General features: G+C 45.5%; 1 protein-coding gene across 1 annotated transcript in view; it reads right to left on the bottom strand.

The window, feature by feature from the left end:
- The window catches only part of DSCAM (DS cell adhesion molecule), a 540,743-nt gene that overhangs the window by 125,856 nt on the left and 389,904 nt on the right, over window positions 1–24,983 (bottom strand). Inside the window, exon 18 of the mRNA XM_054973688.1 lies at window positions 18,822–18,955. Coding sequence (XP_054829663.1) covers window positions 18,822–18,955 — 134 coding nt within the window. The remainder of the gene's footprint in view (window positions 1–18,821; window positions 18,956–24,983) is intronic.

Here is a 24,983-nt window from a genome sequence, read left to right as displayed (position 1 = left end):
GCTTCTACGTACAGCCCTCCCCTTCCTGTTTAACAGGAGAGGGGAGTGGGCAAAAAATGGTTGTTGCTGCTGGCAGGCTAACAAATCCAGCCAAACATAAACCTCAATATACCTAATAAAGCTAATTAAAGCTAGATAAAATAAACTAAGAATAGATAAAATAAATTAAAACAAAGCTCCTAGGAACAGAGCACTGCCCGAGGCTCTGTAGTAACCGGCCCAAGTCCCATACGCCCAGTGTACTTCAAAAAGTGTACCCTCGCTGTTACAACAGAAATAAAGAAGTCTCCTGAGCATTAGAAAAATATCAAGATTTTATTTTGGATGGGGGGATCACCTGTTACTACGTCCTTTTCCCTTTGTGATGCTTTTGTAGGCTATCATTTTAAATCAAAATGTTTATGATTAATATATATAGACAAAGCCTGTCACTGAAAAAATGAATTTTAAACAGAAAAGGACAGCAGGAAAAAGACAATTAAAATCTTTCAGCCATTAGAAATGATTAGCAAAGATCGCACATGATCTGTTTTAATTCTTGTGAAACAAAGTTCTACAGTTAAGGGCTTATTTTCCCTCTCACTTAGCAGGAAGACATAACATTGTAATGAGGTCATCTTACTTCAACGTCTTAACAAGGGTAAAATGGAAGATGAGAATCAACAAACAATACCTTGAAAGGAAAGTTTCAGAGAGCAAACTCTAATCACGCTATCCATTTACAGCACTGCTCCACTTCTACGGCTCTAGACTTCAACCACCAGACAGAATGAACAGCGGTTTTATTTTTGATCAAATGGCCTACTTAGCGAATGACTCAATTTAACAGGGTTTCTCTCTCATGGTGAATATATGAATTGATTCAAATACCAATTCTTATGGGGAAATGACTAAAATAAGAGATTTTTGGTGCAATTCAAAGACTCAATAGATTAGATGGGCATATCTCTTCTTACGACTGCACTGTTAATCTCCAGTTTAATTTTCAGATTTCTGAGGAATGCAATACATTGTGACAGCTTCACCGAAATTCTGGGTAACCCAGTTTAAAAACTAGTGAAGCCAAATGATTTGAACATAACATGCAGTTTTATTGAAGTTGATTTAAACCCAAGCACAGTAACAATCTGAATCCAAATTGTACCATTAAATTATCTGTGCACTTAACTTGCAAGGATCTTGAACCTCTGGTCAAGCTTCCCTTATACTTTTATTGCCTCTTATTCTAAAGCAGAATTATAATCTTCTTCTCGGTGTGTGAATGTGTGCATAAAACAACCCTGCTCAGCCCATCCTCCATTTTAGGACCAGACTAGACCAGATGTGGATTGTCAGAGCTCCCACACAGTTTTTCTTTGTACATAGGAGCTGTGCAGGGTCCCAGTTTGGATCAGGATCACAGCATGTGGAAGGAGAGATTAACCCTCACCCTTTCCCCTTGCACCATTTCTACAATCTGAAATTACAGAGCAGTCTGTCCTAGTGGGGCACAGATATGGACAATGGGCAGAGTGCCTTTGTGTTCATACAGATCTGCCAGGCTCTTTCAAGTCTGGAAAATTATATGAGGAAAAAGCTTAAACCTTTTCCCCATTCCATGGCCCCCACTTGAATCATGCCCACACAGGGCTGCTGTTTACAAAATGAGATGCACAGCAGCTCGTTGAACTCCCAGCACCTCACCTACTTTGACAACATGAGATTTTGCCTCAGAAATACATATACCTCTGGATAGTGACTCTACACAATCAAAAAAGACTGAAGACAGTACATAAAATGAGACCTATAATTTTATTTTCCTCTAGAATAGAGTGTTTATACCCTTTGGCTTTTATGAATGTGAAGATGAGAAACATAAAATCTATTGCAAAGAAATGCCATATGTACCATTCTTACATTTGGCTTAAATACATGCAATTTAATCTGGGTAAACTTCAAGAAGATGTTCTGCAAATTAAAAGAAAAGCTGTCCTTATCCTGCATCAGTCTCCTGCTATGAAGGAAACTGACCTGACCTACTTAAGTTCTAGAGAGCATCAGAACAAGGCTTGTGCAATTCAGCATAATAGCAGTCCCTAATGGTCTGCTAACAAAATTACACTTCTCTGACTCAAAACAATGAGCAAAGGGCTACTCAGGATAAGTTTCAGAAGGCCATAAAGTTGCAGTCAATTTCATAGGTGAAATTTAACTCTCCTGATATAACCCAAGCCAGACTCCTTGGAAAAGGCAGCAATGTGTAACCCCACTCAGGGATATTTACAAGCTTGATATCTACATGACTGTCAGCTTTTGCTATTGTAGAGATGCATGAAATTCATCAAAACCAAACAACACATACAGAACAAAACATCAGAGATAGCTAATTTTAAAATGATCCCAATATGGGAGTTACTGAAACAAACTATAGAAATGAGCTTAGCACCAGAGAAAAATGTGACAAGAATAATACCTTGGAAACAAATTCCAGTTACTGGATTTCCTTTTGAGTATTGAATCTCCCAGTGATATATGTCAAACATTCCAGTGAAGACGGCAGACCAGAAAATGCTACATGTGAGTCTGATGAAACCAGAACCAGTAGTGCCATTTTGGCCCCTCCCGGCCGGCAGCCAAGGGCTTGAGGCCGGGGGCTGCATTTGCCGCAGCAGCAGAATAAGCGGCAGCTTCCCCGGCCTCGCAGGGCCTCTTGGGAGGGGGCGGGGCTTGGCGCAAGCTTTGCGCAGCCTCGCCCTCTGCTCCACACTCGCCTCCTTGTGCTCGGCTGCAGTGGAGGGTTTTTTCCCTCCTCCGACGGGCCGTGGACGAGCGGAGCGGAAAGGGGACGAGTGGAGCGGAGCGGAGCAGCACCGAGGCCAGCCATGGCTCCCCAAATGGGCCGGTAGTTGAGCGGTGCTGCTCCTGCCTCCGTGCAGCCATGGCTCGGTGGACGGCGCTGGGCGGCGGAGGGCAGCCGAGTCGTGCTGAACAGCGCACGGCCGCACTGGGCTGCATCAAGCAGCGCCGAGTCAGGCAACCTTCGGCCCAACGGGCTGCCGGCAGTTGGGTTGCAGGTGGCGGTAGCAGTGGGGAAATGGAGCAGGGAGCGCCAGGCTCCTTGCTGTGTGTTAACGGCTACAATTTCAGAGTGGGGGTGGTTCGCCGTTTAGGCGGTTGAGCGGCCATCTCAAGGGCGGAGGGGCTTTCATAGCACTGGTGGGTGCTTCTTGTCTAGCCTGGTGTCAGGTTGGTGGGTGCCTCTCTTTTCCTAGTGGGGTTTTATCACCACACACACACACCCTTCACCCCCCCTTTTTCTTTCATCTATTTGGCTGTGGTGCCATTTCCCCCCTGTTGTAGGGGAAGTTTTGCCCTATAGGAGCCAATCAGGTTTGTCAGTGGCTTCTTGCACTGGTTTTGGTTTGCCCATAGGGGGCAGGTGGTTCAGTTCATTGGCTCTGTCACTGGGCAGAAATTGCCAGTCATTTTAATTTCTGTGGCTCTGTTGCCAAGCAGAGATTGTCAGCCATTTTACTTTCAGTGGCTCTGTTGCTGGGCAGAGATTGGCAGCATTGACAGTACTGCAGCCCAAGCTCTCGGCAACACTTGACATTACTGCAGCTCAAGCTCTTGTAGCTGCTGTAGCCTAGTGGTTAAGTGGTTGGGCTGCAAACCAGCACTTCTCTGGTTCAAATCTCACTGCTGCCATAAGCTCAGTATGTGGCCTCTTAGCCCCAGCTGTATACTGACTTTAACGCTTGATATTATTAATTTTGCAGATTACATATATAACTATGCTGCCAAAAAAGGGGTCTGGGCCTTCAAAAGGAAGCAGCCAGCTAAAAAGCCCCCACCCAAAAGGCCTCCCCCCGCTGTGTCATCTTCTGATGATGAGGAGAGTGCTAGTCGCCAGGCCATTCTGAGCCGGATTGTAGCCCTAGAGCAATCACGGGCTGCGGGGGCTAGTGCCATGACTGCAGCACTGGAGCAATCACGGGGTGTGGGGGCGGGAGGCACGACAACGCCTAGTCGGCGGCCAGTTCAGCAGTTGTCAGCGGCTGCTTTTCAATCTGAGGTACTCAGACAACTTTCTGCCCTTGAGGGGCCTTCTGTTTCTGCAGACGCTGTAGAGACTCAAAACAAGGAAGGAGCATTGGGCATTGAACCCTCAAGCATCGATCCTGGCTGGAGGGCTGACTCTGAACCCATAGCGGTTGCTGTTGACCCAGTGTGGGACGGTAAGTCTGCACTTACACAACAGGGTGATGGATGGCCCTGGGGTCCCCGGATACTGGACCCTGCCCAAATGTCCTTGAGTCCGATGGCCTCTCAGGGCATGCAGCAAGGCCCTGCACTTAGTCAGGTGGGTTTGGGGGCGGGACCGGTGGGGGGTAACCAGGTGTTTGGGGGTCAATATGCGCAGCCTGTCCCAGGTGCAATGAGTATCCCAGGAGCGGTAACGCAGACGGGTAGGCAGGGTTTTGACAGGCAGGGTTTTGACAGGCAGTTCATGCTGGGCTGGCAGGGTTTTGAGGGCCAGTCCCTGCCTAGTACATCCACTGCTTGGCCCAGCTATGCCCCCCCCAGTGGGCGCTACTTTTACTATGACCCCATATGGCCTGGTGCCTTACCGAGCACTTCTGTTTGGAGACACTGCCCTCCCCTTGGGGGACCATCTCACTCAGGGTACTAGGGATAAGATTTTGTGGGGTGAGTTTGTGGACGTCTTCTCCCTTCTCTACAGGGAGTTAGAGAAGAAAGACAAAGAGGATTTAGATGATAGGGATAAGGAGCGGATGAAACGGTGCAGGGTAGATCAGACCTGGACCAATTGGCTACCTGGATTCCTTATCTACGCAGGTGTCATTGTGCGGGCTCAGCCATGGAGGGCGGCCGCTCTTTTCCAGTACCTTGATATTATATACAAGGGGTACACTGGCTTCGTCGGTGCTGCTTGGATGCAGTACGACGAAGAGTTTAGGATGCGAGCGGCCATGAACCCTGACTTGCCGTGGGACAAGATTCTGCAGCAGCTGTGGCTGCAGGTGATGACCCCGGCTAAGGCTAATCTCACTGATCGCTCGGATAGTGGCCATTTAGTGCAGCGGTTATCCAATGTTCCCAGTTCCCGCGGGCCCGCGGGTCAGCCGGTTCAAGCACGGCTGTTGTGCTGGGAGTTCGCGAATCAGGGATCATGCACGCAGAAACCGTGCAAATACCAGCATGAATGCCCAACCTGTGGTGGTTCCCACTCCTTTAACTACTGCCCTAGGCGATATAAGGGAGGTTGGAATAAGCGTGGCAGTGGGGCCGGGGGTAATGCCCAGTATCAGGCTGGAAAAGGGCCCCAGCCCAATAAAACTGAATGAAATTAAGTTCCTCTTGGATATTTATCCCATGCGGGAGGACGCAGCATTCTTGTTTGTTGGGTTTAAGTTTGGTTTCAGGATTCCGTTTCAGGGTCCCAGGACCCCTTTCATGGCAGCCAATCTTAGGTCAGTGGCCGGCATGGAAGGGATCGTGAGGGAAAAAATTGCCAAAGAATGCGCTGAGGGCCGGGTGCTGGGCCCATTTGTGGCCCCCCCTGTCCCATGTTTGCGGGTCTCCCCCTTGGGTGTGGTGCCAAAAAAGGTGGCAGGTGAGTTCCGCCTGATTCACCACCTTTCTTACCCCAGGGGAGGATCCATCAACGATGCTATTCCTGACCACCTTTGTTCTGTGAGGTACACATCCTTTGATCAGGCAGTCAAGGTGGTCAGGCGTTGTGGGCTGGGAGCTGAGTTGGCAAAATGCGACATTAAGTCTGCTTTTCACCTTCTCCCGGTTCATCATGAGGATTTTGAGCTGCTGGGTTTTTCCTTTGAAGGCCGTTTCTACATGGACAGAGCATTACCCATGGGGTGCTCTATTTCTTGTGCGGTCTTTGAATGCTTCAGCTCTTTCCTGGAGTGGGTGCTGCGTCAATGGCTTCGCTGTTGGGACACCGTCCACTATTTAGATGATTACCTTTTCGTTGGACCCCCTGGAACTGGCCAATGTGCCAGGCTCTTGGAGGGCTTTATCAATCTGGCTGCACGTCTGGGGGTCCCCTTGGCTCATGAGAAAACTGAGGGCCCTGCCACAGCCCTCCCCTTTTGGGGCATTGAAATGGACACTGTCCATCAAACCTCCAGATTGCCGCTAGAAAAGCTAGCCGACCTCAGGTTGCGGCTAGCCTCATTTAAAGAGCGGCATAGGGTACTGCTGCATGAGTTACAGCAGCTTGTAGGCCACTTAAACTTTGCTTGTAGAGTGGTGGCTCCTGGCCGGGCTTTCCTGCGGCGGCTCTGTGACGCCATGGGTAAGTTAAGGCTTCCCCATCATAGGCTCAGGATAGATGCTGGGATTAGGGAGGACCTTTTTGTTTGGGAGGAATTTTTGCATGCATTTAATGGAGTCTCTTTCTGGAGAGATAACCTCATGCTGGAGGCAGAGTTGCAGGTACACTCTGATGCCTCGGGGTCGGATTTGGGGTGTTTTTCCGTGGGCACTGGTGTGCCGAGCAGTGGCCTGCTGATTGGGTAGAACAGGGTCTTGGTCGGGACCTTACCTTCCTTGAATTTTTCCCCATCTTAGTTGTGGTATTCCTGTGGGGACGGGCCCTTGCCAATCACACGGTGCACTTCTGGTGTGACAATCTGGCAGTGGTTCATGTGGTGAACTCACTCACTTCCAAGTCGCGGAGGGTTATGAGGCTTGTCCGAGCTTTTACCCTTTGATGCTTGAAGTTGAATATTCTGTTCCTGGCCAAACATGTCCCAGGGTTGGAGAATGGGGTGGCAGACACTCTGTCTTGCCTGCCGATGGAGCGATTTCATCAGCTTGCCCCAAAGGCCGACTTGATGCCCACCCCGATGCCACAGGAGCTCTGGCAGCTTGGAAGGTTGAAGCCTCCAGGGCCATCCAGCTAGCCATTGCCCCCAGCACACAGAGGTCCTATGATCGTGCGGTGAGTCAGTTTGTGGGGTTTAGGACGGAGCAGGGACTGCGACAGGTATGGCCGATCCCTGTGACGCACCTTATGCAGTTTTGTGTGCATCATAAGGTGAGGGGCTTGGCTGTAAAGTCCATTAGGGGACAGCTAGCCGCATTAGCATTTGCTAGCAAAGCCCGTGGCTTTTCAGAGGCCACGGGGGATTTCCGTCTCAAGAAAATGTTAGAGGGTTGGTCTAGGGAGGCAGTCAGATCACGGGACATTAGGGAGGCTATGTCCCCAGACATCTTAAGTGGTCTTAGTGTAGTCTGGGGTTCAGTGTGCTGCTCAGGGTATGAGGCGGCTCTCTTTCATGCAGCTGCACTCACAGCCTTTTTTGGGGCCCTGAGGATAAGCGAATTGGTAGCCACCTCCATTAGGGATGGCTCTGGGAAGGCCTTAATGGCTTCTGATGTAAAGTTTGTTGGGGACAAGGTCACCTTAAGAATTAGGCACTCCAAGACTGATCAGTTACAGCGGGGGTCTGTGATTCAGCTAGGGCCTTGTGCAGACACTGGTTTATGCCCGGTCTCTGCTCTGAAGCAATACATTGCACTTCGGGGCGATGACAGGGTGTTATTATTCTGTCATGAGGACGGAGCCCCCTTGACTAAGTACCAGTTCTGGACGGTTACTGGTCGGGCTCTAACGCAGTTGGGGCTGCAGGACGTTAAATTTGGCACCCATTCCTTTCAGATTGGGGTGGCTTCGACAGCTGCAGCCATGGGCTATCCCAGTCAGATTATACAGCAGGTTGGCAGGTGGAAGTCCAAGGCTTACCGGTCTTACATTTGTCCTCTGCCCACAGGGAAACTCAACTGAATTGTTCTCTCTTTAGGTGCTGTGTTTCACTGTGGAAGGCTGCAGATCCTTGTGTGTGGACACAGCATGGTTTTTTGGGCAGCCCACCAAGCCAAGAGGACAGCCATCGGGTCCCAGCTTGGGTTAAGTGAGTGGGCCACCATTGAGTGGCAGGGCCGGCGCAGCCTAAGGTGGCCAGGGCTGCTACCTTTGCTGTTCGAGGGGAGGAGCGGTCCTCCGCCTGATATATTGGTCATTCACCTGGGTGGTAATGACCTTGGGCTTGTCAAAGGACAAGGCCTTATTCTGCAGGCACAGGCCGACTTGCAATGGATTAGCAAGCGGTGGCCTGGTGTCTTGATTATTTGGTCTGAGATACTGCAGCGCCGGGTGTGGTGGGAAGCTATGAACCCCAAAGGGATAGAGGGGGCTAGGCATAGGGCTAATAGGGCCCTTCAGGTAGTGCTGGGGAAGGGACTGGGTATTTATCTTCCCCACCCCAGGATTAAGGCCCGTTTGGCTGACCTCTACAGAGGTGATGGGGTCCACCTATCGGTGGCTGGCAACAACATATTTTTAGATGACCTGAGGCAAGGGCTGCGACTCTCTGTAAGTCACCTGTGGGGTGCGAAGGCCTGAGCAGAGGCTCAGCCTTAGCGTTGGCAGGATTTAGCTGGGGGGATGCTAGCGGGATGGTGAGCACCCTTGGCATATCCCCATTGGTGGGGATATTGGGGGCCTGTCAGGATCGGCTGGCATGCTTTGCGGCGGCCAGTTGAGAAGGCAGGCTGCCTGGTGGGAGCCCCTGGAAAAGTCCTGCCTTCTTGCTCTGCAGCGGGGGTGCATGGAGCTTTAAGGGGGAAACCATCCGCCAGGCCGGCCAGATCCAAACCATGCAGTTGGATGGCTCGCACCCGGGGCAGCGGGTCTCGCCCAGACAGGTCAAGGCGGGGTCCAGGGCAGTGACCCCAGGGCTTGACCTGTACCGCTTTAGGACCCTTGCCAGGTTTCATGGGTTGAAGTTCATGTTGTTGCCGTTAATACAAGTGGCCCCTTTACCCAAGCCTTGTGTCTGCCTCTTTATTTCAACTGGGGGGGGGGCAACTGGTGGCTCTCCTGAGATCAAACACTGTTCTTCCTTTTTCTGACCTCAGAAACACACATTGAAGTTCAATAAAATGAAACCAACAGTTTTTGGACAATGCTTAGCAGTCAATCTGCTAGCAGTCAATGTTGCAAAACCAACATTTTAAATTTTATTTAAAAGGCACCAAATTATTTGGGTTTGAATGGCAACTGTTATTAAATTGACTTAATCCACCTCCTTCAAGAACAGGATCTGTATTATTCTCTGGAGTCTCATAGCAATAAAAAACAATTTCCTGTTGATTGAATGGAAGGAGTGAGAAAAACAGCTTAATAACATTTTAAAGTCAAACAGGCTAGCAAAAGTCTAAAATGTATTAAACGCTTTTGGTATGTTCTAATTTTCTGGAATGCTGTTAACGTTTTTCAATCCCACTTTAAAACACACACACTAACCTATTTGGCACTCTACTACAATTATGAAATGCTGCATTTCCTATTGAAGTAGGAATGGCCTTGGACCCAGGGAATTCTAAATGTCCTTAAGTGTTCACCATATTTTGAGTGCCACAGTGTTTAAGTTTGCAGCAGCTGAGATACATCTGGGCCAAGTTTGTTTTCCTCTCCTTCCAGGTACTTAAAGCCAGGATAGGCTAGAGGCTTGTGGCTCATGTTAAGCAGCCCTGTCAATTGGGACCATCTGTAATGTGCTTTTTTATTGTTGTTTAATAGTATTATTTGTCTGAACTGTATTTCAGGAATTTTCTGTGAGTTGCTCTGAGTCCCTTTGGGGGGCAGGAAGTGGCATACAAATGACATAATAAAAACATATTGAATACTTCTTTAAAATTCATGCAGGCTTGGCCAACTTCTGAAGGTTTGTATATGTTTCTGTCTTACTTCCAGTTCATTTGCTGGATCATCCATTCACACAGTAGCATGTGCAGAGTGCACATTCATCTATGAATAACTACATTCAACCAGCCTCTGCCACATATTGAGAATTGTCTTGCAAAGTATAAGGAAGAAAAGACTGGCTGGATCCATCCAAAAAACAATGGCTGTTCAGCAGCATACTGCTTCTGAAGATGAAAGCTCCATTTAGCCAGCACAGAGCCGCTGATAATCCTGTCCTCTGTGAATTAGTCTAATCCTTGCACAACAGGTGCTATTAATGAACAGCAGGCAAATCAGCAATAAAAATCAAGCTATCTGAAATATCACATTTATTTGTCATCTAAACAGCCTTTAAGAGACAGGGAAACAAGCCTTCCTATGGAGCAAGTTCTGTAGCCTAGGTGCTGCCAGTGAAAAGGCTCTTCTTTGCAAAACTAGCCACTAGACTTCTGACATGGACCTCTTTAATATGGACTAATAATTCTGAAGTACTAATTTATGTTTTCTGTGTCCACTTAAAATATCTGCCTTTCTTAGATTCACTTCTGAAAACTGGGTTTGCCCCACTAAGAAGTAAAGTGTTCTTCTATAAGGACATGGCTTGCCTGGCATGTGCAGCAAGTGGCTTCCCCAACAGAGGGGTGAGAGCTCCAAACCACATCAGACGAGACAGAATGCATCTGAACCATGAGCAATGAATGTAGCTAACTACATAGGGAAGAGTCCAGTGTATCTCTGCAGTGGAGCACAGAACAGAGAAGTGTAGCACAGCTCCTCCTTCCAGGAAAAAAGCTCAAGATCATAGTCTCCCTGAAGCTATGAACTGGTTTGATTAAAATATCGCTGTCTATGGCTGCTTCCACACACGTTGGATAATCCACTTTCAATACTCTTTAGTGAACATTTGAAATTGATTTTCCATGTGTGGAACAAAAAATCCACTTCAAAAGGATTGTGAAAGTGCATTGAAAGTGCATTATTCAACGTGTGTGGAAATGGCCCATGTCCCATCCTTCCCCTGGATGATTGATCAGTAGCTAAGGGGTTGTGCTTAATCAGTGGAATGTTCATGTTTGACAACAGTGCAGCCTGTATAGGAGAAGTCACAGTACATCTTTGGTCTCTCCTTGGCTAGGGTTGTCAACTTCCAAGTGGAGCCTGGAGTTCTCCTGGAATTAAAAAACAGACTTGTACTTGTAACTGTTGTTCATCACCGTATTCTGTGCAGGTCACACATTGAGACTGTGCAGGTGCAAACCTGCTGCAGAGGGATCTTTCTAGCCTGTAGAAGGCTCCTAGGGCACGCCTCCCCAACATGGAGAGAAGCGGTTTCCCAACAAAATGGTCATGTGTAGTGAGGGAGAGGTGCCTGCTTCCCTTAGTTCTCCTGAGCTGCATAAGCACATAGAATAAGAAGAGAGTTCACTGCAGGGCAGAAGGGAGGGAATGTGTGACAAATCCCACTGTGATACAATAGTTGGCTGAGGGGGATATAAGTTAAAGAGCCATTTAAGAAAACTCCTGGAGAGAGCATGGGAAAAAACAGTCTTTTCATCAACAAGACCATGGAATGGGTCTGAATAGACGTGGACAAAAGAACAGTGGCCCTAATAGCCAATAAATACTCAAAAATAACAGACAAGGGACTAGAAAAGGGGGACAATCCCTTGTGCAGAACCCATGCAGAAAAGTGCTCCCACTTGTGAGCATAGGATGCTCTTGTGGAGGGTTTGCAATCATTTCGAATGACCAGCATGACATCCAAAGAGACAGTCAATGGGGGGGGGGGGGGCTAATGAGCCACACTGTTAGTTTGAACCTGTTGACATTATGGTCCAACACTGGACCCCAGTGCAGAAGATCGACGGCCCTTGGAAAATGCACAAACTGATTCCTTGACGTAACTAGTAGTGGGGAAAACCACACCTAGCTTGGCCAAAAAGGTGTCATCAAAATCCAGTGGGTGCCCGGCAACCTGATCCTGTCCAGAACCCATGTCGAACAGGGCCTTCTATGCTGCTAAAGCTGGTAGAAAAGAGGATCCTGGAGCCAAGGCTGGAACTGGCTGCAGAATGGAGGGAATAATCAGTGGATACAAAGTGGGAGTAATAGAAGAAGTTGCTGACTGAGATGGCAAAGTAGATGAACTCACTGCAACCTGCAAAGGAAACTTCAGAACTGAAGAAGCAGGTGGGAATTGTTCAGGAACTGATGGAGAGGCCATCGGATGATCCGGTGCTGAGTTTTCATTCCCTGAGTGAAACTTGTGAACATCCGACAGAAAAGGTGTACATGGTGGAACTGGAGCCATCTCTTCTTCCATTCTGGCTAGTGTTGAGTGAGCTGAGGTGGTGGAGAGTGCCACAATGGAACTAACAAAGGCTTGCTTAAATTCAAAGAATGCACTTTATGCTTCTGTTTCACCTTTGCTTTCTTAGAGGGCAGCTTGGAAGATATCGACAGAGCTGGAGATTGGGACTGGTGTCATGGTGGCTAAGAGATCGGAACCAAGGACATGGAACGAGGCCGCTTATATAGAGCTCTCATATTTCTAACACTCGTCTTCTCAAAATGTTAACAGAACACAAATACTTAAGAGGAACTTCCACTCCACCCTTCCAACTAGGTGCTGTCTGTTGCAGCTACTGCCCATTGCTACCCTCTTCTCTCTCTTGCCAAAAGGATGTTTCTTCCTCCCTTCTAGATTGTCCTTCCTATTGAAAGTCTCCTTTGAAGACTTTCAGCATAGAAGGCTCTGTTTGTCATGGGTTCTGGGCAGGATCAGGGCAGACAATGAACGTTGGCGTTGAAGGGGGGTGCACAGAAAAAAATTGGTTGATTCAGTCTGGTAATGCTGAACTGGAAAAAAAATGGAATTTGGGGAATACTGAATTCATTCTTCAGTTTGGTTTGGTAATACAGAGCAAATTTGATAAAATTTGGCCATTATGGGAAATAGAATTCAGAAGTTTCCAGTGGCTGGGGGGGGGGGTCATTTTTGACCAAATTTCACCAAATTTACAGGGACCTACTCCTAACTGTCCTCTATGTTTCATGAAGATTGGACCCTGGGGGACCCCCAAAGAAGATACTCCCCAGCCACCTCCAATCTCCATTATTCCCTATAGGAAAAAACTACAACTGGCCTTTCTTAAAAACACTTTTTAAAAGTTTACGCTTCACAACACTCTCAGGATACCAAAAAAGTACACCAAAACACCAGTAGGTTGAGTTAACAAACTGAACCAAGCACCTCAACAAACACTCACCCCTCCCCCAGAAGAACAACCAACAACAACTGAACACGTGACCAAACCAAACTTCTATGCCAACAGAAAAAAAAACCAACAAAAAACACCAACCAAACTTCTGTAAAGAAAGCCCAACAACAGGGGCAAACAGCCTCCCAGAAGAACAAGTGGATTTAATAATATATTAATAAAATTAATGAAATAAAATTAACTATAAAACTCCACACATGTTACCCAAAACAGGATAAAACACCCCCAGAAGAACAAGTAGCAAAATGAACAAGTAAATACAACCAACTTCAAAAGCCAGAAATCAAGGAACAGTGGTGCTGCGCTTCCTGAATTTTACCAAATTTTGCCAAATAAATTTGATAAACTTAAAAAATTGGTATTACTGAATTCAGTGCATGGTAATTTGTACTGAATACCAAACCTGAATTGCACATTTCTAGTTGAAACTATGATTTGATTAAATTCTCAGTTACTTTTGCTGCCTGAATGCAGGTGGTGCAACAAACTGTGGTCACTTGGTTTGCACCAAACTGAGACTTCAAACTAGGGGTGTGCAATTTGGGATTCACAGCTGGTTAATATAGCTGGTTTTATGTCAATATGGCATAATCTGGCTATTTAGGATTACATTAGAGAATTCCAGATCAGATCCGTGAAGCTGGATTCTTATGGGCCAGTTTAAACCATGTTTATTCCGTTTAATCCAGCAAATACCACTGCAGCTGTGGACTAGCTGCCACTCCAGCATTTTGCGGGCTTTCCAGGCATGGAGACGGCGGCAAGACCATCTCCTTTGGCTTGTTTGCCTCATGGCTCTCCATGTTTCCAGCAGGCTCCTTTCCCAGTCCCTGGCCGAATCCACACTACCTATTTGTTTCTGCGGCTTTTTCACAATTGGAGCGCTATTCATGCAGATACTCACACGCTTTCCCATTCCGCGTGTTCCCCGCCATCACCACACTACTATTGCGCCTTCCCTCCAAACCACGTGATATTCACAGAAATCTCTATGTCCAATCTTCCTGAAAGTTGAGAGTTCTTTAGTGGACAGGAAGTAATAGGTTCCCTGCAAATTTGGAGAAGTTTGTTTGAAAAATACCTCCCTCCCAGCCCCCTGGATAATTTTTAGAGAATTTGGGATCTTGCTGACCTGGATTTCAGGTTTTCTGAATTTTATGGCATCTGTGAAACCCTGATTTGGATTCAACTGGGTTTGGGGGAGGGGGCGGGTTCACACCTCTACTTAAAACTAGAATTTGTAGCTGATTTGTTTTTGTTAACTACAGTTGTTATATGAAATCACACATCACAGTTTGTTGATTAGCACTGTTCCTCACAACAGCCTGGATGCAGAAATGGTTGTATAAAGATGTTCTCCCTGATGGAAGATGGGAAACAGGCAAGAAACCATGTTTCCAGCAGGCTCCTTTCCCAGTCCCTGGCCGAATCCACACTACCTATTTGTTTCTGCGGCTTTTTCACAATTGGAGCGCTATTCATGCAGATACTCACACGCTTTCCCATTCTGCGTGTTCCCCGCCATCACCACACTACTATTGCGCCTTCCCTCCAAACCACGTGATATTCACAGAAATCCGTTTTCTTCCCTTTTTTTTTTAACAGTGCATAATGGTCGGTATACTGGTAAACCAACCATAGTGAGCAGCGGTTTGCATGGGAAAAGAAACAGTCACCGGAGCCAATCAAAGATAAGGGGGAGGGTACATTGCCACTTCTCAAAATTCAAGATATCGGTATACTGGATAATTGACCCCTTTTTTTTAAAAAAAGGGAAGTGACGTGCGCCGTCAATTCTGACGGCAAAGGATGGAACCACCCACGGTAACACTTTACTCGGTGGCGTGTGGAGAACTGATTGCGCCATGAAGACACACCGCAAGGGTGGATGTGAGGATGCACAGCCTGGTAGCGGAATAAAGGTGATTGCCACGACAGCGCAAGATAAGTGGAAGATAAGCGAGTGTGGATTTGCCCCCTACGCCTGTTTTCTCTTGTCTCCCACCAGCCTGAACCTTGCACCACTCTTCCTGTCTTGGTACTTTGAGCCACCAGCTGCTCCTTTACAGCTCATGCCATTGCCATCTTGCTGCTGCTTCACCTCTGTTGCTATGCCAGCTTTTCTCCACAAGGGATTCCCATCCTGCTTCCATCTCCAGGCTCTGAGCTCCAAAACAGCCCTGTAAGCCACTATAACCAACTGACTTTTAAACTCAGTGGCTTATCCAGCTCCGGTGATCCCCCTTCCCTTGCTTCAGTTTGGGATTCTCTGGTTTGACATTGGAGTTCTCTGGTTTGACATTTGTTCCCTTACTGTAATTTGGTTCTGTTGGCCTTTGTTGGTTCAACTAACATGGGGAGTTGAACTTGCATTCGGAATAACTTTTGGCCAGGGGTTGCCTTTGCTTAAGGTTTCTCTTTGCCTGGAAAGAGTTGGAAATAACAGAGAGTAGCTGGGGGCACCTTGTTCAGGGACCCAAAAAAATGGATCTCTATGTCCAATCTTCCTGAAAGTTGAGAGTTCTTTAGTGGACAGGAAGTAATAGGTTCCCTGCAAATTTGGAGAAGTTTGTTTGAAAAATACCTCCCTCCCAGCCCCCTGGATAATTTTTAGAGAATTTGGGATCTTGCTGACCTGGATTTCAGGTTTTCTGAATTTTATGGCATCTGTGAAACCCTGATTTGGATTCAACTGGGTTTGGGGGAGGGGGCAGGTTCACACCTCTACTTAAAACTAGAATTTGTAGCTGATTTGTTTTTGTTAACTACAGTTGTTATATGAAATCACACATCACAGTTTGTTGATTAGCACTGTTCCTCACAGCAGCCTGGATGCAGAAATGGTTGTATAAAGATGTTCTCCCTGATGGAAGATGGGAAACAGGCAAGAAACTAAGAAACCAGAATTTATGTGCTAACTAGAATTTCTTGCTTAGACTGATAGACTAACTAGAAAAAGGGTTAAACAAACCAGGGTTTATCATGGTGTCTGATTGTATGGATACTCTAAATGCAATAAGAATCCTAGTAAATCTAACTAACATTCCTTTGATACTGTGGTTCTGCATGAGGAAGTACCTCAGAGTTTCACTGCCAATTTTGAAAGGTAAAGTGGCAACTCTAATATTTTAAGAAGGGAAAGATTTTCCCACTACTGCTTGGACTTTGTAGCCTTGGTAGAACCTGCAATCCAAGGCCTTGGCCTAGCCTGAAAGTTATTAAGAGCATTTCACAGTATACAACTTCAGCATGGTTCCTTGGTTCTTGTTGTTACAAATACACAAGGGAATATGTTAATTACTAAGCATGTAGGCATTACATACCAGAGAGAAACATGAGCCATCTAATTCAGAAACATTGTTTTCTTTTCTTTTTAAAAAAAGTTTGAAAAAGTCTGAGTTCTGTGTGACCTGAGAGCACAAGCTACAATTTGAACACTAAAAGGTCCTGTGTGTGTGTGAGGGTGGGGGGGGGGGATTTTATGCATTTATTTTGTACTTCTGTACAAAATGCTTTTACCCTACCTTTCGCCTGAGGAACAGGACCCAAGTTAGTTTACAATAAATGTCATTCAAAACAACCATCCTAAGACATACAAGGCAAACCATGTTGCCGGTGACTCACTTCTTATCCCCGCACAGGTGCACTCAAAGGGATAAAAAAAATGAGTCTCAGCAATGGACTTACCTGGCCACAAGAGCCCAGAGATGGAGTCTGCACTCCCAGGGGTGCAGGGGGAAGATATCCAAGCACAGGCCACTGCCAGAGAGCCAGAAGACCTGCCGGCCCCTCCTGGGCTTCAATCGCCAGCCAGGGTGCAGGGAGGAAATGTGCTGGCCTGAGCAGCCACTAGAGCACTCAGTGGAGCTGTGCCGATCCCTCCTGGGCCTCAGCTGTCATCCCAGCCACAGGGAGGAGACACACTGCCCGAGTGCCCACCAGAGCAGCCAGTGGAACTGTGTCAGTCCCTCCTGGGCCTCAGCCACCAGCCTGGGCGGCCTGGGCACAGGGAGGAGACGCGCCACCTGAGCAGCCAATGGAGCTGTGCCAGTCCCTCTTGGGCCTCTGCTGCTAGCCTATGCAGCACCAGGGATAGCGCAGGCCACCCTGAGGGCAGCAGTGGTCGAGGGAATAGCTAGCTGAGCCACGCTGTCACCCTCTCAGCCGCAGATGCTGGCCTGAGTGGTGGCAGGGGCAGCGGGAGCCTTGGTGTGGAGGGCCAAGCATGCAGCTGGGACACCAGGTTTTTTAGAGCTCTTTGTTTATACAACGGGCTTGGTTGCTAGTTACAATATAATAAAACTAATGTAAATGAGTAGTATAGATATGTGTAGCATCAGGAATTTGTCCCTCTGTTCTCAGCCCTCTGAAGCTAACTGTGTGGCACACACTAACACATGTCACAATTCTCCAACATTTTTTTTAAAAGTGCATACCAGTAGAAGGGAGTATATATAGCAGCGAAGCAGTGGGCTCTTTTTCCCATAGGCAACTTTTCTACCCACACTCTCTCTCTCCGCTGCTTTTCTTCTCATGGAGAGTGGTGATGTTTCTCAGAAAACTCTGATGGAATGCCAGATTTGTACTTCCCCAAAATTTCTCCTTCTAAATCTGCTTTGCTTTTAATATGGATCTTCCATTAGGTATGTTCATTTGTAACACGTACTTAGCCCTTCAGTAACACCTTTTGATTGGTTTGGAAGATAAAAAGTAGTTTTCTTTTCTGTTCACTTTTCACCACAATAATCTTAATAAAAGCCGATGCTGCCTTGAGGCATCTATTGATGAAAGGAGTCTGTCTAAAGCAGCTGTTTAATGGCTGTACAGCGGGGGTGGGAGTGGGGGGGTGCATAAGGAAGCTGTTCCCTTGATACTGGCCATGATTCAACTAACTATGGCACTGGGAAGGGGGATGCTGGAAGGCACCTCATAAGACAATTCTGTGCAGGAAAAAATAAATAAAGTTCCACTGAACGTGTGTGTGTGTGTGTGAGAGAGAGAATGAGAGCTGCTGCAGTAGCTGGCTACCTCATTACACTCCAGCATTCCTAGACAAATGAAGTTAGAATGCATATAAAAGTATTTTAAAGATTTTATAAAATACAAGATGGAGAAGTATTGTTTAGAAACAAGATTAGAGCTTATGAAAAAATGTGCATTCCTTTATGTTTCAGGGAGAATAAAAAGAATGAGATGCCTGATCTTGTTCCATGGTTGTCAAGCTAATGACTTGCCACGTATTCCAAGATCTTCAAATACTATTATACTGCACTATGTGTAATTAACTCTAGCAGGGTCTAAAAAATGAATATGCTAGCATGATATGGGTGTAATTAATACCACACTTTGAAAGGTTCATTCACTCATATGGAGTAATCTCATTTGTTTTCCATATGCTAGGATGCTCAGCATTTTCCAGTGAAGTCACAATGGCACATATGAAAATTGTTTCTGCAAGTTCTCTTGCACGCATCCCAAACTTCCCCTTATGTGCCCTTTGCACTGGATATAGCAGTCAAGAGAACAGTGCCAGATCCTCTGTCTTTTTCAGAGCCGGCTTGCAGCACTGAAGAAGGCTGCAGCAGGGTAAGGAATTGCTACAGCAGCATTGTAATGACCTTCTGGCCTCCCCTTATCCTGCCCTTTGATCAGAGGAAGCTTGTTTTATGAATACAAATGTAGCAGCATCAGTAAATATACACGGTTTCTCCCAATAGATTCTCTAAAAGTTCCGATTCTTTTTGTTTGGTTTTTGTTTAACTTACTGTGGGGTATGGGTGAGAGCAGAATACAGTATACTTTCGGATTACACCATTCAATTTGATGGGTGGCAGCCAGGACACAAACACAGTGGAGGCTGAAGCTGCAGCTGCTTTGACTCCAGCAGGAGGACCTGGAACTGCAAGAGAAACAAAGTGGGCAAAAACAGTCAATACACATCAACCTGCACAGTATGGCAAACCTCACATGACAGCCACAGCCTGCCTAAGGGAAGAACCATTTGAAGCTCTGTATTTTGCAGAGCGTCTCTCTGTGTTATGTGCCATCACGTCAGTGAAATGTGCAATTTAAAAGATGCTCTCCAGAATCCCACAATATCACAACGGATGTGCAAATAAATACAAATAAATAGCACAGTGTCAGGTGATCACAGTACAGGTGATACCTCAAGATCATTGAAATGGTGAAAATAACATGCTCTCCCCACTGGCACTCTGTTTAGAATTCCTTCCTTCCTTCCTTCCTTCCTTCCTTCCTTCCTTCCTTCCTTCCTTCCTTCCTTCCTTCCTTCCTTCCTTCCTTCCTTCCTTCCTTCCTTCCTTCCTTCCTTCATTCATTCATTAAAAAAACCCATTAAACACATTTCTTGAACCAACAAGGGTAAATAACTATGAAAAAATGCTACTAAGTACTAAATATCAATTCTCAAAAAAATCAGCTCTGATTAATCCTGCATTCAGATACCACAGCAAACCTTTATTTGTCTTTGGTGAGCACAAACATGGCTTGTTGCCATGCTCATGTGCTTACTTCCTCCCTTCATCTTTTCCTCTTCAGAAGAGTTCAGCTGAAGGCTCCCTGGTTTTAGAAGCTACCAATGAAATTCCCTTTCACCTGTATGTCCATATGCAGCCCCATGGGCATACTAGAGCTTGCTTCCTCATATACTAGGAGATAACCCATGGCTTAGAATCTGCGAGCCAGGGGGTGGGGGAAGGTCATACAAGCATGGTAATTAGTCATATTTATGCCCATCTTGAATAAACAGAGCTTTGATATGATGCCTGAAGGCAGCAGAAATATCCTCATTTTTGTTCTTCACAATTAATTCTCTCAGGTCCACTTAGAACCCAAAGCAGGAACTAAAGCAGAATACAGTATACTTTCGGATTACACCATTCAATTAGATGGGCAGCAGCCAGGAGACAAACACAGTGGAGGCTGAAGCTGCAGCTGCTTTGACTCCAGCAGGAGGACCTGGAACGGCAATGGCTGCTTTGGGAGGGCAGGATTGGGGAGGAGAGGGATTTCAGTGGTATATAATGCCATACAGGAAACTCTTCAGATCAGTCATTTTCTCCAGGGGAACTGATCTGATGATCAGTTGTTATTCTGGGAGATCTCCAGGCCCCACCTGGAGGCTGGGGATCCTACATACGTGCTATTTTAAATCCCTGCATTTTCCAAATGATTACTTGCTCTAATGGGGGATTTATGTTATGGTCTGCATCGTTTGTTAAGAATCATTGGCACTAGACAGGTTTTTAAAAGCAATTGATTATTAAATTACAGCTGGAGCCATAGAGGACAGGTCTGATGGATGTGGCTCATGGAGATCAGACACTTTGGAATTTGTTCAGAGAGATGTAAGTTTCTGAAACCAAGACAGGCACAAAGAGATTTTTAACTGACCATTTTATTTTCAGTATCTTCTTGTATGATACTTGGCACTGAAACCTTAACGAGTTATTTGCTTAGGTTATTATTTAATTAGTTAGCCTGAAAACCATCATGCACCCAAATTAGCAGCTTTTGCCATCCTATTAAGGAACTCTTGAGGCAAGATTATCCTCCGTTCACAATATTTCTGGATCCCATTGACAATGAGCCATATTTCTCCTAATTCCATCACTGTTGCAACCCTTTCTCTCTAGCCTATCTGCAGTGGCACAGATCAGAGAGAACAGGGCCATGTCTCAATCCAGCATCTGTAATGGTCCCTAAACCACCCTGCAGTACAGAGGAGGTAAGGCTATTAGCCTTTCTCAAAGAAATCTCATAGGTGTAGGGCTGGCTGGACAGGCTCTTTCTCCCTTCCTCCTTCTGGGGAAGTGGGACTGGGGCCCTTTTCCAGGGATGTTTTCTCCTCCAGGTCTGCCCCTGACACCAACCAAGAAAGAGGGCTCTTTAAAGGGTAGTGGTGCATTGTGGAGTCGCTTTGGCAGTTCAAAGCTTTGCCTACCTAACTGTGCTATTTCTCCACTGTTTATGGGCACTTTTTCAACACAGCATCATCAGCTGCCACCATTAACTAGAAATACACTGGTTTTTGTTGTTGTTGTTCTCATTACTGGGACAGGGGAAGAATTTTCATATATAATGTAGTACTAGGCCCCACATCTGGAAATGAAAATCATGGAGACCTACATCTGAACAGTGTTGGAGGGTGCAATAGAGTAAATATGACACATATGATCACCCAGTGAGCTTCCATGGCAGAGCTGGGATTCAGACATTGGCTTCCCAGATCATAGTTCGACACTCTAACCACTACACAACACTGGTCCTACGTAGACTCACTGGAGTAACTCTACATAGGGCTGCACTTCATGAGACCCAGGCCAAACTTGCTTGAACAGAATACTTCTGCAATTAGTAGCATGAACAAGCTATTAGAAAACTGACAGTAGCTCTATAGAAGATTTACCATTGCTGAAGGTGAGTCAGTGCTTGAGAGATGAAAAACACTTTGTTAAGAGGACATGCTCTGAACAGAAGCTGTAGCAACAAGCATGGAAGAAGTACAGTGGCCAGCCAAGGAGTGTCTTTGGGCTGGGCATTGAGCAGTGTCATGCAAGGCTGTAACATCACTTATGGCCACATAATCAGAAGTGACATAATGTGCTGCCGGGGATGCTCTAGCAATACCCAAAACTTGGATTATGTGACCAGAATTGATAATGCATCATCATCATGACATCGCCTTTTCACCCAAATTTCTCCCACTGCTGCACTGGGGACCAGGGGCTGGGACAGTATAGCTCGAGAGAGACCTTGTCACCCTAGGAAAAAGTGAAAAAGGTAAAGGGTTAGATCCAAAGTTGTTTGCTCATATGCATCCCCAGCACCAATCTGTGGTGGAAAAATGGCATGGGGAAAGGCAGCCTCCTCCCCTGTGACACAGGGGACCAGAATCAGGTCCCTGTGGCACAGTTGAAAAAAGCACCCAGTTGGAGACTTAAAAGGCCGTGTATCCCTGGGATGAACTCAGGGACACCCATATTGTCAAGTGTGGCCCTAGGTTAGGCCATGAGTGGGAGACAGGAGCCTCTCATTCCCTGCAATGCAGTCTCCAGCAGAACTGCAACCCCACCATATGTTTAAAAGTAAAAAAGAAATGTTTCTAGGATATCACGATATCCCTGTGGTGGGCTCAGGGATCTGGTATCATCTACTTTGGCCCTGGGCTGGAATCCAGTAGACAGCCTGGAAACTTCAGCTGGTGAAGAACGCAGCATGTGCCATATTACAGTGAAGGCTTAAATCAGGTGCCTGTTTTTTTCTTTAAAGCCCCTCACAACCTGATCCACATACTGAAAAGGACACCCTCTCCTGCTATAAATCTGTGTGCATTCTCAGGTCAGCTCAACAACTTTTGGCCAGAAATGAGTTTATGCTAGATTCCAATTGGTGAACATTAGTGCCATTTACTAGACTACACTGACTTGCACCAACTATGGCTCAAAGGGTCCGTCAAATAAGCAACATAGATTCATTGTTTTAATTAAGATTTTATAATGCATCATTTCTAATTAATGCAATCATTCAAATCCCATGCCATCAAATACAATACCCTGCGAAAATGCAATTTAAGCCTAGGGTGCGGAGAGAAAATGAGTATGTCTATTTAAATTTTAACGATCAGTGAAATAAATCCTCAAGTGGAAGGACACTTGGTTAATAAGTAAATCTATTTATAGTTTAGAAGGAACTCCAAGCAAAGGGGATAAATGTAACACATTCTCAAAACAGCCAGACATTTCGGCTGCTGCAATTTTCACTGTGTCAGGAATGTCCTAGACAAGAATGCTATTTTTTCCTGCAGATTTCTGGGGAGAAAAAACTAAATAATGCAAACCTTAAAAATAGACCTAATTTTGTATTCACAGCCAGAGTGGTTTCTTTTACATAAATTCAAGCTGGGCCATGCCTGACCCCTTGTGTCTAAAAACAAGTACTGAGCATGATAATAAAACACACACTGCTTCTGGAATCTTTTCTGTGCCTGGTGGGATTACTTCTAATACATGAAAGGAGGGGGGATTTTTTCCCCGCTTGTGATACCTCTCTTGCATCTATGTGACATTTCCATAAAACTATCTGCACCTAAGATGCTTTTTAAGCAGCTTAAAGAGAAATATGTGTTTATGTCCCTGAGAGGCATGTATTTTGCTGATTTTCTAAGCTAAATTTTCCATTGATGCCAAAGATTAATAGTGAACTTAAGCCATGTAGGAAATTCATAGAGAATGCATTGAAATATAAAAGACTGGAAGAGGTCAAATGTTCATCTAGGTGCAAGCCTACACAAGGTCAGCATCTTAGATTTCCAGACCACCAGAACAAATTGTCCTTATCACTCACAAGCAGAGATCACAAATGAGCAGTTTGAATTGTGCTACAGGAGCCAGTACATCAAAGGGAAGATTTAATAAAAGCAATATAGATGGATGGGGAAAGTATCAGTTGTCAATATTTTGCCAACAGACTCTAGGGATGCCACCCATATTAGCAAGTGGGCCTTTTTAAAAGTCCTTTTGTCAAGATATCACTTGCAAAATCTAAACAGATTTCCCTTATTTCAGAATTCTTTGAGAACTCTTTCAACTGGTGATTAGCAAATATGCCTTTTTTGTTGTCATATTATCACTGGGAATGGTTTCGATCTATCCATTTTCACTGCTGTTTTGCTAATCTCTTTGCTTCTGCAATACATTTTAATTAATTATTAATATCTTATTAAACAATTTGTATTTCATTAAAACATTTGTGCCTTTCCATGTGATTCAAGGCAGCTTGAATGTAGTTGATATGGTATTTATCATATGTGTATGTGAATAATGCTGATTTCTTGGGAAACATTTGGCATGAAGAAAAAGAACGTAACACAACAATTAAAACTTACAGATTAGATCTGAACAGAACAGAAATAAACTCAAAATGAGGATATTTAAATCAAGCCAGCTAGTTTTCTGAAATTTGGTACCACCCCTACTTACTTTAAACAACGCCTGCATAGCAAGCTTCTGTGACATTGTGAGTAACCTCATAGCCTCTTTTGTCATCACATTGTACAGCAGTAGGTACTGAATGCACAAGATAAGATGCAGAGTCACAAGATAAGATGCAGATGTCAGGGTGAACAGCTCCATCCAAAACAAAAACATAGTTTTTCATATGGAAAGAAATAGAAATGTATGGTGGTTATTTTAATCCCAAATCTGATTTGAAAAAGATCAGTCTTCTGTCATTATTTTGGAAAAACATATTCAGAATATTTGATGGGTTGATCTAAATGAAAATAATTAAATGATTTGTGTTCACTTTAAGACTGCAACAAACATTCCTCTGGAATGCACAGGATGTGCATGTGCATGGTTCATATGCCAGCTAACATGTGCCTCAGGAGCAGGAGGAAATCCTGAGCCAGGACTATTTGGAGTGTGTGTGTGTGTGTGTGTGTTGGGCTAGAGCTGCTGGCTGCAATGAAGGGCCACTGCCCTTTTCCCCTCAAGTATAATTCCTGCCCAACAAGGCATCTCCTACATTTCTCCCAGATCCTTTACTTTCCCTTTCCTCAGCAGATCTAGCATGACTCCCTGGCTCTATTTGACCTCTTACTGCTCCCAAGCATTGCCATGTTAACTTTGTCCAAACATACTCTCTCTCTCTCTCTCTCTCTCTCTCTCTCTCTCTCTCTCTCTCTCTCTGGGTTATTTGTGCTGCTTTTTGAGACATGGCTGACCATAGAACCATTTTGCCCTTCCGCTCTTGGCTGGTCCTCTTACATAGTCTATTGGAGTTGTGATAGTATTAGGCTGACCTCCAAGCAAGATACCATGCAAAATATTTACATTTTAGAGTTCAAAGTCCTTTTGGAAGTCCTTTGTACATAACACTATGTACGCAAAACTATGGACACCTGA

Source organism: Eublepharis macularius, chromosome 3, assembly GCF_028583425.1.
Source record: "Eublepharis macularius isolate TG4126 chromosome 3, MPM_Emac_v1.0, whole genome shotgun sequence".
NCBI lineage: Eukaryota > Metazoa > Chordata > Lepidosauria > Squamata > Eublepharidae > Eublepharis > Eublepharis macularius.
The sequence above is the reverse complement of the archived record's forward strand: the minus strand, read 5'-3'. Positions and strand labels throughout refer to the sequence as shown.